General features: G+C 36.0%; 1 protein-coding gene across 1 annotated transcript in view; it reads left to right on the top strand.

The window, feature by feature from the left end:
• Positions 1-3,098: 3,098 nt before the first annotated feature.
• Positions 3,099-12,608, top strand: part of LOC140231186 (uncharacterized) — a 28,071-nt gene continuing 18,561 nt past the window's right edge. Inside the window, exon 1 of the mRNA XM_072311334.1 lies at positions 3,099-3,459. Within this exon, the coding sequence (XP_072167435.1) occupies positions 3,099-3,459 (361 nt within the window). The remainder of the gene's footprint in view (positions 3,460-12,608) is intronic.

Genomic DNA, 12,608 nt, shown 5'->3' on the forward strand with positions numbered 1-12,608 from the left:
CCTAAGCGGGGAACGGGGAAAATACATTGAATTACCCTAGGGACTTTCTTTCTAAATTGCGGAGGTACACACTCTCCTCCTGTATATCCTTCGACACCCACTGTGAATGAAATTGCACACGATGGATCGCGGAGTATTTCATTATAAAACAAACATCATCTATAAGAAATTCTAACGCCCTATGGCGTCCCAGTGAAATAATGCTGTTTCAACTTATGCTTTTGTCATAATCTGTAACGCGTCACCACCAAAGCCCAATATAAAAAAATCAATTGTGTGATTTGAGTATTTTCAGATTCCTCCGGTTCTATGTTTCAAGTGTGTGATCTATATGATCATGATCTGCCCTTCTCAATATAGAAGAATAAAGATAACCAGAAATTCACACAAAGTGTAATAAACTTGATAGGAAACCAAATACACAGAGATCTGAAAAAATGATTCTGAAATTTAGGGTTAAGTGCAAAATGTATATAGGATATTACGCATTAAAATAAACATATATAAATGAAACGCTTTGTTAAGACACTGCTCCATAACAACCCAAATGTTTCCTCTTTACACAAACATTTTTTTCTTCATGAAAGAAGTGTTTACACATTATTCAAATATACAAAAAGGGCTGCAGGCATTCTCACTCCAATTCAAAATATCTAAACTTTTCCCATCTAGCCTCAGTATCTACATACATGAACAATCACCCTACGACCGATCCCTCACTCCGTACACATTACGCTCGCATTAAACAACAAACACTCTTAAAAAAAAGATCATGAGTACATCCTTTTTTGTTCTTCTTTGATAATGAAATAATAATAATAATAGTGGGCTCTTATAGTGCGCTGATTCCACCTGAAAAGATATGGAAATCATGACGCTTTACCATGAATTAGGTCGGTGGTCACCATCCTGTAAGCTTCGTTTTGTTGGCGGTCTCTTTTTTTTTTTTGGTGGTATTTGTAAGATGCAATGAAATTGTCATGATTATTATCATATCAAATCTGTGCAATTTAAGTATTGCATGAAGTTACGAATCAGGATATATGTCAGATAAGCATTGCTTTATGTTCATTATTACTTCATAGTCACACTTTTTTGTTCATAATGATATTTTTCAGATAAAAGACAAACACAAACAGCTCACATTATATCTTCCGCTTGTATAAATGTGGTCTACAACGTCCAACTGAAAGCGGGAAGATCCAATCAGCACTCTGTAAGGTGCTTATAATTATATCACATCGTGAGTGTGTGTGTGTGTGTGTGTGTGTGTGTGTGTGTGTGTGTGTATGTGTGTGTGGTTGTGTGTGTGAAAAAAAGTGTGTGTGGGTGTGTATATGTGTACATGTGTGTGCGTGTTTAAAAAACAACAACAACCTAACGAGCAAACTATGAAACCATAGGAAGGGATGATGGCATTCCTTTTCTGCATTACTTCAACGTATAAGTTATGGCGACTATCATTAATTTTGTGCGTACCTTGGCCTATTTCTGAATACTGAGTCCCACTTGCTATCCTTGCATGGTGTCTATGAACAGCAAATCAAGCATTATGAACTAATATGTTTTAACAAACACGAAAGTTACTTATTCCTTAGCGTTCATACTATAACATGTGTTGTCAAAGAAAGTAATTAGAGGAAAATAGATTGAATTCAGTCAAGTTTGTTAATTCAGATGATCTAATGAGGTATTGTGGTACAGCACGGGCGTAGCGCTTTGGTTGCAAGGTCAAAAGACAAATAAGATATGAGTTGTCTGTGTTATAATGTTATGTAACATTGATGAGATGGTGATGAGAATGGTGTGTTGTGACAACATGTTAGATAGAAATGTTGAAAATGATGAAACTTAACGAAAAAGGGAAGCATGATTGTTGTCCTGTCCTTGTCACATTGTCGAGCCATTATTGAATTCCGAATGCATTAGGTTCGTAGCTTCGTAATATGGTAAATGCTGCAATGTAGATTCTAAATTATAACAATGATTAATTAATAAATCTATACCTTCAGATTCCTCAATTAATTTTTCGTGCGGAAAGAGGGGATTACATACTAAAATACTGGGGAAGAGAAGGAAAGAGAGAGAGGGAGGGGGAGAGCTATAGAAGAAGGAAAATGCAGATATGTTTGGAGTCGTTCGTTCGCCGGATTAAGTGTAGATGACTGAAGTAAATGTACAAAAAAGAAAACCTGCAGAATCTCCTAGTATAGTAGCATTCGAATAAAGAGGCTCCTAATTAGTGCTCGGTTGTCCGCCCGATGTTCTCCTTTCGTTTGGCTAACAATAGGTTGCCAATTCGATCCATGCAACCCTCCTTTGTTTGCTGCTAGCTTGATGCGTATTTTAACTCAGGATAGTCAGACGACGTCTGAAAAAAAGAAGAAGAAGAAGAAGATAGATAGATAGTGAATTGAAGGTGCAATGAGGCTGCATTGACAATACTAAGGACGGATAGAGAAGGATAAAAAATACTTCGGGTGTGACGAGACTTGGCGTACAATTCTACTACCGCTATGTTTGGCGCATGCGATCGCGAGTACAAAGCAGCGTTAGTTATTGGTCAGTAATTGAACGTCAATCAAACATCGAGGGGAAGGTCGCAAGCTCCGCCCAGCAGCTCGAGCTTTGCGTATAGCGTAACTGGGATTATCATACCTAATGTCATTGGCGGGACTGATTTTATCTGTTATCTTTTATATGAGATCCGTGTTCGGCTTGCTGGCATTTTAGGAGCAACATTTCACCATTCTTCTCTCAGGTCAAAAACTCTACAAAGTATCATCGCTTTTTAGTCGTCCTTAGGGAGGAAAAAAGCCACAAACAAACAAACATAATGCACTGGAGGACTCGTAACATGACTTGCATCATCAAATTGAGACAATAATTCAGACGATCGATTTAATCACATTTTGATATTAAAACGATGAGATGACCTTACTGGAGAAAGCATAATTCTGCACGCGACTGAAGACTGAAGTGAAAATTTGACGTCGTCAGTGAAACAGATAGAATTTATCCTAAGTTTTTTTGTTGTTGAAAGAACTGCCCTTCCCCTCATCACTAAAATAGCGATTCCTCGAGCTCGATCTATACCCATGACTACGGAAACGACGCACCGTGCATCCACCACAACATCGACCGTAGCCCATCCCTCTCCGCCGGACCGAAGTATGGCGCTCGCCTCCCCTACCTCGTGCTTACCGCGGATCGAGCGGCGGTTGTCGTCGGATCTGGTGTCGGAAGACGCCGCCCGACCGTCTCGGCCAAGTCACTCCATCGACTCGATCTTAGGCATCAAGCAACACTCGCGCTCAAGTGCGCCCTTCCATCCCCTGTTTCCCGGACTAAATCCTATTGTGGGCATGTTTTCCACCATTTCTCGTCCCGGCGGAGACTTGCAACACGCACTCGGCATGTCGGATCCAACAGGGCAAGGATCACCCTTTTTCAAGAAAGGTTCGTAGACATGGCAATTGAAATTGTTAAGTTTTCTTTCAGATTGATAATGGTAACACTGTTTGACTCTTGTGATCAAGTAACTAATCACTGAAGAATAAGAGAAGAGAGAGGGGGAAAGTCTCTGAGCAATTACATGAAAAGAAAAGGCCAGGCAAAATTTCTGGCTTCATTATCAAATTTCCAACCATATCAAAATTCGAGAAACCTTTGTTTGTCAGTGATACCATAAATATGCTCGTTTACGTTGTCAAGTCATTATTATGCCTTCCAAGAAGCTTCTATCCCATTTCAAATATGTTCAATTCAATTCAGTTCAATTCAATTCAATACAATTCAATTCAATTCAATTCAATTCAATTATCACATATTCCCATCTAAAAGAGGGGTCAAAGAAAATGCAGATATATATATATGAAGAGTTTGTTTGCAAAAACCGATAAGTCCATATTTGCCAAATGGAGATATTTGCCATTAAAGGTCAAGAAAAATAAAGAGAATAATAAGAAAATGTTTGCTTCTTTTGACCATAACTTCAAATATATACCTTTATATGTAGTGACCAATACATCATTTAAAAGGTATTATTTTGTACTTTATGACAGAGACCGTACTTCAAAATCTTCAAAAATGGACTTATCGGTTTTTGCAAACAAACCCTTCATATATATATATATATATCAGAAATCATGTTGTTTTATCAATTTGTAGAAATACATAATATAGTGTGGATCACCAAGTACATAACAAAATCTTTGTTGGCAATTAAGTAGAATAGCAAAAAACAGCAATGTATACTATGCAAGGTTGACAGAAAAGTAAGAAGATGAAAAAGAAAACGGTGGTCCACTATAAAGCAGGGATTGTAAGATATGCACAGATATGTATCTAAGTTTATCATCGAGAATCTATTTATGTAGCAAATACACAGCTGGAATATAGCTGTCAAATGTAATTCAGATATGGTGAGGCTATCATCATTGTAATGTTACTGCAAAATTTTTGAAAGGATTCTAATTCTGGTCTTTATTGACGTGAAACGATTCCATGTATGGAGTATTTAGCATCAATCTCAGTCTTCGAGAACTGACATGCATTAAGGCATTCGATGATTTCATAATTCGGAAGAAATGTTTAAGTTACTTACAACCTGAGCCGATTGTAATCAAGGCTATATACTGTTTAACATTTCTACACTCCCTCGAAGTTCATATTTTATGGCTGGTATATGACTATAAGAGATGCTCCTGCATTTCGGAACTGTGGTAACAGGAAAGAAGAAGCAAAATAATTATTATGATGTACTGGAATCGATGTTTTCTCAGGACGTTGTATAGGTTGTTTTTTGTTTGTTTGATTGTTTGTTTGTTTGTTTGTTTGTTCGAAATTAAAGATATTATTATTTCTCCTTGTGTTCGTGCGGTTCATACAGCTCGAGTGAAATCAGAGACAGATACAGACAGACAGACAGAATCTGATTCGCATAGCTTCTCATGCATTCTTACGGAGTCATATAGGTTAATAATTATCATTTATATGATTACATTTATACAGATATATCACAGTTAGAATACTAGTTTATATGCAAATAGATTTGCTGTTTATGTATAGATAAACTGATATAACTCTGCTGCAATGCACGCTTTCAATATTTCATAATAAGCCTATAAAGCCTTTGTTGAATGAGATGCGATGATAGGATTTTATAATGGTCTCTCTTTCATACTGAAATGAGAGCTACTCTGCCAGTTATATTTCTGTCTTCTGAAATGAACCCACAATTTTGTGAGACTTTATTACTTGAGATAGAATGTTAGATGTTTTATACAAACGCATGCCCCTCTTTTCTCAGATTAATTGCATATCAGTATGCAGTTTATCCATTTTAGTTTGATTGTGCTAATGCAAATTTCATCGTATTTTGAAATATTTGACTTGTGAGGAGAAAAAAAAAACTAGGTCAAAGGAAGGTCATAGGACTTTTTGATCAATTCTGAAACAACTGGTGTCGGTTGTACACAGAAGACTCCATGTGTATAACAGTTATTGTCATCTCAGTTTCCCCTTTCCTTTTCCCCCTTCCCTCACCCTCACCCTTCCCTACTCTCCCGTCTCCCTCTTCCAACGGCATAAATTCAGGCAATTCGTTCCGGTTGCTTAACGTTGTCATAATTAATTGATGTATGCTTTTAATCGAATTAAGTGGTGTACAGGTAAAAATAATGTGTACACTTAGCGAGCGTTGCCAAGCGTGTCCGGGCAGAAGCCGCTGGCGGAACGTGCATCGCCGGTGTCTGGTTTGGCTGGTACATTTGGAACAGTATAATGTTTGCGCGTATTTAAGGCAACATGCAATTATCTGTCCTTTGTATTTTGTCAGCATCGCAGTCATGTTTCGCGGGTAAGATGAAATCATTTATAGATATCAACATATCGTTCTACTGCTGTAAAAGCACATCTTGGGATAATCACTAGGTTCCATATGGGACGGCTTTTGTCAATGTTTTGTTTTTGTCACTCTAACTATACGTGGCTGAAGTAGAAAATGTTATATAGTAAGGACAGATATACCAAGGACATATCCACACTAAGGAAAGGTCGCACGAGGGAGAGCTGCTATATCCATTAACCATGCCATGGATGAAGCAGACATTAAAACATTAATTGGTCACACCACATCCAATGAAAAACACACTAGCTTACAATATAAACCATTGACTGCTTGAAAGTCAGTCTTTCTGTTCTCGAGATCGAATTTCAAAAAGCCGAGATGATTCAAAAGATTAAGTGTTACAATCATATGCGTAGAAAACGAAACTTCCATGAATGAACAGAATCAAATGTGTCCCTTTAAATCGTTGTATTATGTCAAGGAGGAGCTGTGAGCGAAAGATGAAATCATCCACATCAATGTGATGACAGATAGTACATAGATGATTGAGACTCGATACTATAGAATAAATGCAAAACTATACTTTACTTATGTTGTCATTTAAGGAGAAACAACTGTGCGCTACTTCCATGACTCGAAAACTCACAAATTGGTAGCAATGACAAATGTCCCCCCCCCCAAAAAAAAAAAAAAGAAGAAGAAGAAGAAGAAGAAGAAGAAGAAGAAGAAGAAAATAATTACTCTACAAGCCACATCTGCTTGTAGGGTAGTTGATAATGTTAGGTTAAATAACTAGATTTGAATCTTGCCATGAAGGCGATTACTTAATTGTATAAAGTAATTCAGTTGATTATATTTCATTGGTGTAATTCACGCACCAACAGATTCAGATCACAATTCTGTGAATGTGTCTGCAATTTTGGGATTTGACAGGGAAGAATGGGAATGCTGCATTAATGTGCATCACAGTCAACATCATCATCACCATCAACAACAACAACAACAACAACAACAACAACAACAACAACAACAACAACAACATCAAAAACATCCTTTGCATGCGTGTAACAGTATAAGACGCCATCAAGAACCAAAGGAATAGATAAAATATTATACCTTGAAACGTTTCCTGCAAAGAGAGAATAATCCTGCGTCGAAGAAATTTAGCAAGTCGGCCTATCGTTTTTATTTCAATTTAAGGAAAAAGAGTGGTTGTTCTCAGACAGTCAATATCAAGTATCAGAAATTATTGATCAATGTAATTAATGTAAGTATGCTCAACCTGTAAATTTGGGGTTAAAGATTTTACACCTACTCTGATTTGCAGAAGCAAAGCCGTAACAGCAATTATTAGCGATTATGTGATTCTGTCTGCAGTCTAACTGTTTTTCTCTTTTCAGTAAAGGTTTAACGAATTGCTCTTAAAGCTTGAAGAGCCTGCAGGACACTCAGGATTTATTGAATATGTTTGATCGTTTTGCCTTTGTAATGAATAAAAAAATACAAGGTCTTGTTTCTTGTTGAATTACGTAAGCGGCAAGCATTTGTTTGACGAGAGATCAGTAAAGGTTTGTATGTGCAAGAGGAGTTTGTAATAAAAGTCACTGCTGCAAAGAAAGATAATTATGATTGATATCTTTGACGTTTAAAGTTCAATTCACCACCATGTTCAGGTTTTCAGATTTTACAAATAGAATGAAAACAGACAAAAAGAGTGTTTATGCAGGTTTCATCGAATGGGAGAAAATATGAGAGTTATGGGTGAAAGTATGAACAATTGCCAACGTAAATCAATCATAATCACGACCTGATAAAACTGCGCATTGATTTTGCTTCTTTTAAGGATCTATTACTTCTGCAATCATTCGACTTTATATCAAACATCTCCAAGTAGCTCCGCTAATTCTTCATGCTTGAAGAGCGTGTGTAAAATAGTTGAACTAAATGTAGAGTTATACTCATGTTTTCGGGAAACAGCTAAATCTATTTCAACATCGTGATATGCAAATTAGATGAGGTAATGAGGTCGTGACCTCACAAGTTTCACATAGGCCTATTATACATTCACATCTTTAGCTGTATTTCTTTTCTCTGACATGCAAATTATTATATAGGACAGAAGATTGCCTCCTTCTATTCAAATCAGTGCTGTGTTGCACCAGCCTAAGTAATGGCGACGTTTACAGAGATCACATTGGTGTTGCTAAGTTATTGACCAACACTTTTTAAAGGATGACGTGTGAATGTAGCAATGGGGCGTTTATGAGTTGATGATATCATCCCCACAGCTTATCTATTCTGAAGGAGTTGCTGAGACATAAACTGTCAGAAAAGCTAAATTCCATGTCGTGAATGTCTTAGATCCGAATTTGATGAAACTTTAGTTCAATGTGAACATGGTGTGGGATTGCGCTTTAACATCAAAATCGTGATGATTAGATTAGTGTGTACTTATAGCCCCGCTACGTATTTTTATTTGTTTGTTGTTGCTGTTGTTGTTGGCTTGTTTGTTTTTGTTTGTTTCTTTGTTTTCCTTTCTCATTTCCTTGTTGATGTAATCGTAACTGAGTCTCAGGAAGCATAAAAAAGATTGTCCCTTTTTAGTTTTTTTCGGTATTATTTCGTGATGAAAATAGTATTTCATTTTGATGTTTTTGTTCATAGTTCATATCTTTTCGCTCATTGCCTAAGGCTTACAGAGTGAAAAACTTCAGTAAGTGTTATAGTAACATTTCTACCACATTGGGTTTGAATGCAAATCTAAGATCAATGATGCGAGCAATCTCTATATTAAATCATATAAATGCTTTTTTAAGACATGTTTTCACACATGACTGAGAATTTCCTGCTTCTCTGTAGAACGATGCATATGATCAATCTATCCTTTGCGCATCTCGGGCAGGGCACCGTTTCATGAAAGTTGTCAGCCCTGACAAGTTGTAAGATTATGACATTCACCATGGTAACAGTCAGGCACCAGAGCTTCTCAGCCAATCAAAATCAAAGATTTTACTGAAGTTGTCAGAGACTGACAACTTGTTTCTCCCGAAAGATTATAAACATTCAATTAAGCATAAATCAATTGCCCATACAGATGATTTCGCTGTGGGTTTTTTTTTTATCCACAGCTTTCGATCAGAATTGTTCCTTTGGATAAATCTACCTTAACAAACTTACATTTCTCTGTAGTTCTAGTAAAAATAGATGTTATATAATATCGGGGTCGCTGACGTTTTCATAACCATCACCTCGTAGAGAAACCATGCAATCATTTCTATAAAAAAAAAAAAAAAAAAAACACTTGTAGATTCCTCGATGATGGAATGACGGGGGTGCTTTGTACTAATAGGCATGATATGTTTTGCGTCATTCGTCATAATAATGACGATTATTGTTACCTCCTACCATTATTTTTTTCCGAACATGATTCTACACAACCATACTTGCTCAATGATTTGGAGCTAGTATTTATTCCTCTTCCCATTTAAAAACAAAAAACAAACAAACAAACAAACCAAAAAAAAAACCCAACAACAACTGGCCATTAAGCCAGCAGCATTTTCATCGTCGAGTAACATAATTAATTTGAAGTGCTGTGATTGTTTTAGCCATCTTCCTCAAAACTAAAAATAAAAAGATCTGACATTTCAATCATTATCATTTTGTTTTCAATTGACGTGGTTTTTTTTTTATTATTATTATCCAGTAAATCGTCGCAGATTAATCAAGTTGAGAGGGAAAATGTGATAATAAGCCTCTTTACATATTATCACCAAATATCAAATACATTTTCTGGACTCATGTAATTCTCTTCCTCCTTCATAGTAAACCAATTCTATTTCATAACCTATCAAGTTATAAATGCCATATGGCTGAAACCTGAGTGGTTCATCATTTCGCTTAAAGCCAAAACATAGTTGTCAGAAGCGCTCAAAATTCATCTTCCATCATTTGAAATTTGTTTACAATACATCGAAAGATTCTACCCCAGTGTCCCTGATTCTGCCAACAAACTTCATACCGGGCTGACGCGCTTTGCCAGAATGATGAATTGTTTTAGAGTATCTTGAGATCAAAGGAGTAGAATGATTTCGATCGCAGGCAGCACACGACTTTTATATAGCATTGTGGATAGGTATAGACACCAAGGGGTTGGGAGTCTATCCCTTATCACGATACGTACCTCCCTACATAGTAGAACATTACGTGACGATCGATATTGTACCCAGGCAATCGTATTTTCCAAGAAGCTGCATACGATTCACTCTTGCGCAGTAGATTGGTGAGTGTATAAATATTGGCCCATAGTGTTGTTTCCTGATTTGTCTATTATCGATGATCGATTATACAAAATGAGATATAGCATCCAAGATCGGGTATGCTCTTAGACTGTCGTACTTCCGGTAAATCTTTTTGGCTATTAAATATTCATCGTTATGCTACGGAAATCGTTTTATTACAAGTTATTCAACACATTTCTCATGCATAATGTGTACGTTGTAGATAAAAAATCAACAGTTCTGCCGGCATGTGAGAACTATGGTTTCACTTGAATCCACGGAAACATAAGATAGTTGAAGTAAAAATCTAATCTTGATCACTCACTGTGAGACCTATAAGTTGCCAGAAATTATGGAATAATCTCCCTCTGTTTGTAAGGTAAGTATCTACACTTAATGAGTTTAAGACCAGGTTAAAAACTCATCTTTGGAACAATGCATTCTATGTTTAAATTAAGTATGTCGTGATCATTACTTCGTAATGCGCAGTAGAGTATATTATTATAGTAACTGCGCAATGTAACCATGTCCTTTATTATCATTATCATCCTGAGCAACCATCAAAATTGAATAAGAAAAGGTCCTTCATGGTAATTTGTGCATGACACCCGCGTTGCCTTGGTCTAATTTCCCACAAAAGAGTTGTTTCATTACGACCGTGTCAGATTCTGTCCTGGGTAAATTTCTTCGCAATAACGCTATACCTATATACACCACGTGCACCTAAACTCCTGCTGACAACAGGCATGTGTCTATTATCCACTGCTCCATTTTGTTGGTTGTCTTCTCACATTAGGGTTAGGTTCTTTAACTCAGTCCCCTCTCTTCCTGTCTTTCTGCTTTCACTAACTACGCGTATACTATGTTGTCGCATCGGAACCTTGGCCAATTTTCAGCAAGGGTAATTCACATGTACTCTGGTAGAATCCAGACATTGCTTATATACACACAATTTTCATATCTCACGTAATTTTTTCCTCTGTAACGATATTGATTACATTGAATAAGATCTGATAACATGAAATGTAATAACAAATGCTAACAAGCTCTTTATGCAGAAGGTGCAAAGTTCAAAGTGCTTTTCAGCATATTATGAAATATGTCATCCACAAAAACATGCATGTAACCTAAATACATGACATATACATAATTATGATGATTATATATATATATATATATATATATATATATATATATATATATATACATGTATATATAATCATATATATATATAATTGTATATATATATATACATGTATATATGCATGTATATATAAACATATATATATATAATTGTATATATATATATATATATATATATATATATATATATAATTTTATATAATTGAGATAACTGAGATGAACAAGAAAATTAAGTGGAATGTATATATATGTATATATATATATATATATATATACATTCCACTTAATTTTCTTGTTCATCTCAGGGCGATATGTTTATCCAAACCTCAAGGACACTGCATTTTGTACAGCAGTCAACTACGCGCCAAACATTTTTCAATACATTTTACCGACAGAAGCTTGGCGAAAATACGAATTTGAATTTGAAATACTAGTAGGTGCAAATGTCGATAAAGCTGCATATGTCGATAAAGCTGCATGTTATGGCCAGCAATGTGTCCTGGTAAATGACAATTTTTCTATGTTTCAAAGTGCTATATTTCTTCAAACTGCCTCCCAGTCAATTAAAATCTAAATGAAGCAAGTGTCACATAAATTTGATTGGTTCCAAATTTCCACCAGAAAAAAAAAAAAAAGTTAACGCAATGTTAGTGAGAAAATCTCTCAGTAATTCATTTTCCTTCAGATATCTTCGATTGCTCGTTCTCGAGGAGCAAAAACTTCAAAATGGACTAAATAATTGATGTCGTCTTCAGCTCTTCATTATGCACTCAAGGTAGAATCGGAGGCGTGAAGTACTGATTGGGATCATTATCCATGCTTCAAAAAGTATGATGACCTTCGATCTAATAGTTCGCAAAAGGACAGTCGAACCGTTTTTCTTCCATAGTCTTCAAAGGTATAGACACAAATGAAGTTCAGATAACTGATCACATCTTTAGTTTACACAACGGTCATATCTTATATACACTGCTGTTTTATGCAAAAAAAAAAAAAAAATCGTCATTACCGGTTGATTTGTGTGTGTGTGTGTGTGTGTGTGTGTGTGTGTGTAATTCTATTTCATCCGAACTGCTCTTGCCAATCCCAGGCAAATTGTGATTGCTTAATTCAGATTAGGTATATTTAGTAATAATTTAGTCTTGAATTTATAATTGCTTTTGTTCCTCGCACGGCCGTGTGATATATCTAGCTTCATTACACAAGGTCACATTGATGGCAAGCTATTATCTATCGGTACTATCAGGTAATTTCCTGTCATTGGGCAAAACTAGAGTATTCATAACAAGCGTATAAACTATCATGCATACAGCTCATCAATTCCACTAATGTGA

Source organism: Diadema setosum, chromosome 7 (genome assembly GCF_964275005.1).
Source record: "Diadema setosum chromosome 7, eeDiaSeto1, whole genome shotgun sequence".
Lineage (NCBI taxonomy): Eukaryota > Metazoa > Echinodermata > Echinoidea > Diadematoida > Diadematidae > Diadema > Diadema setosum.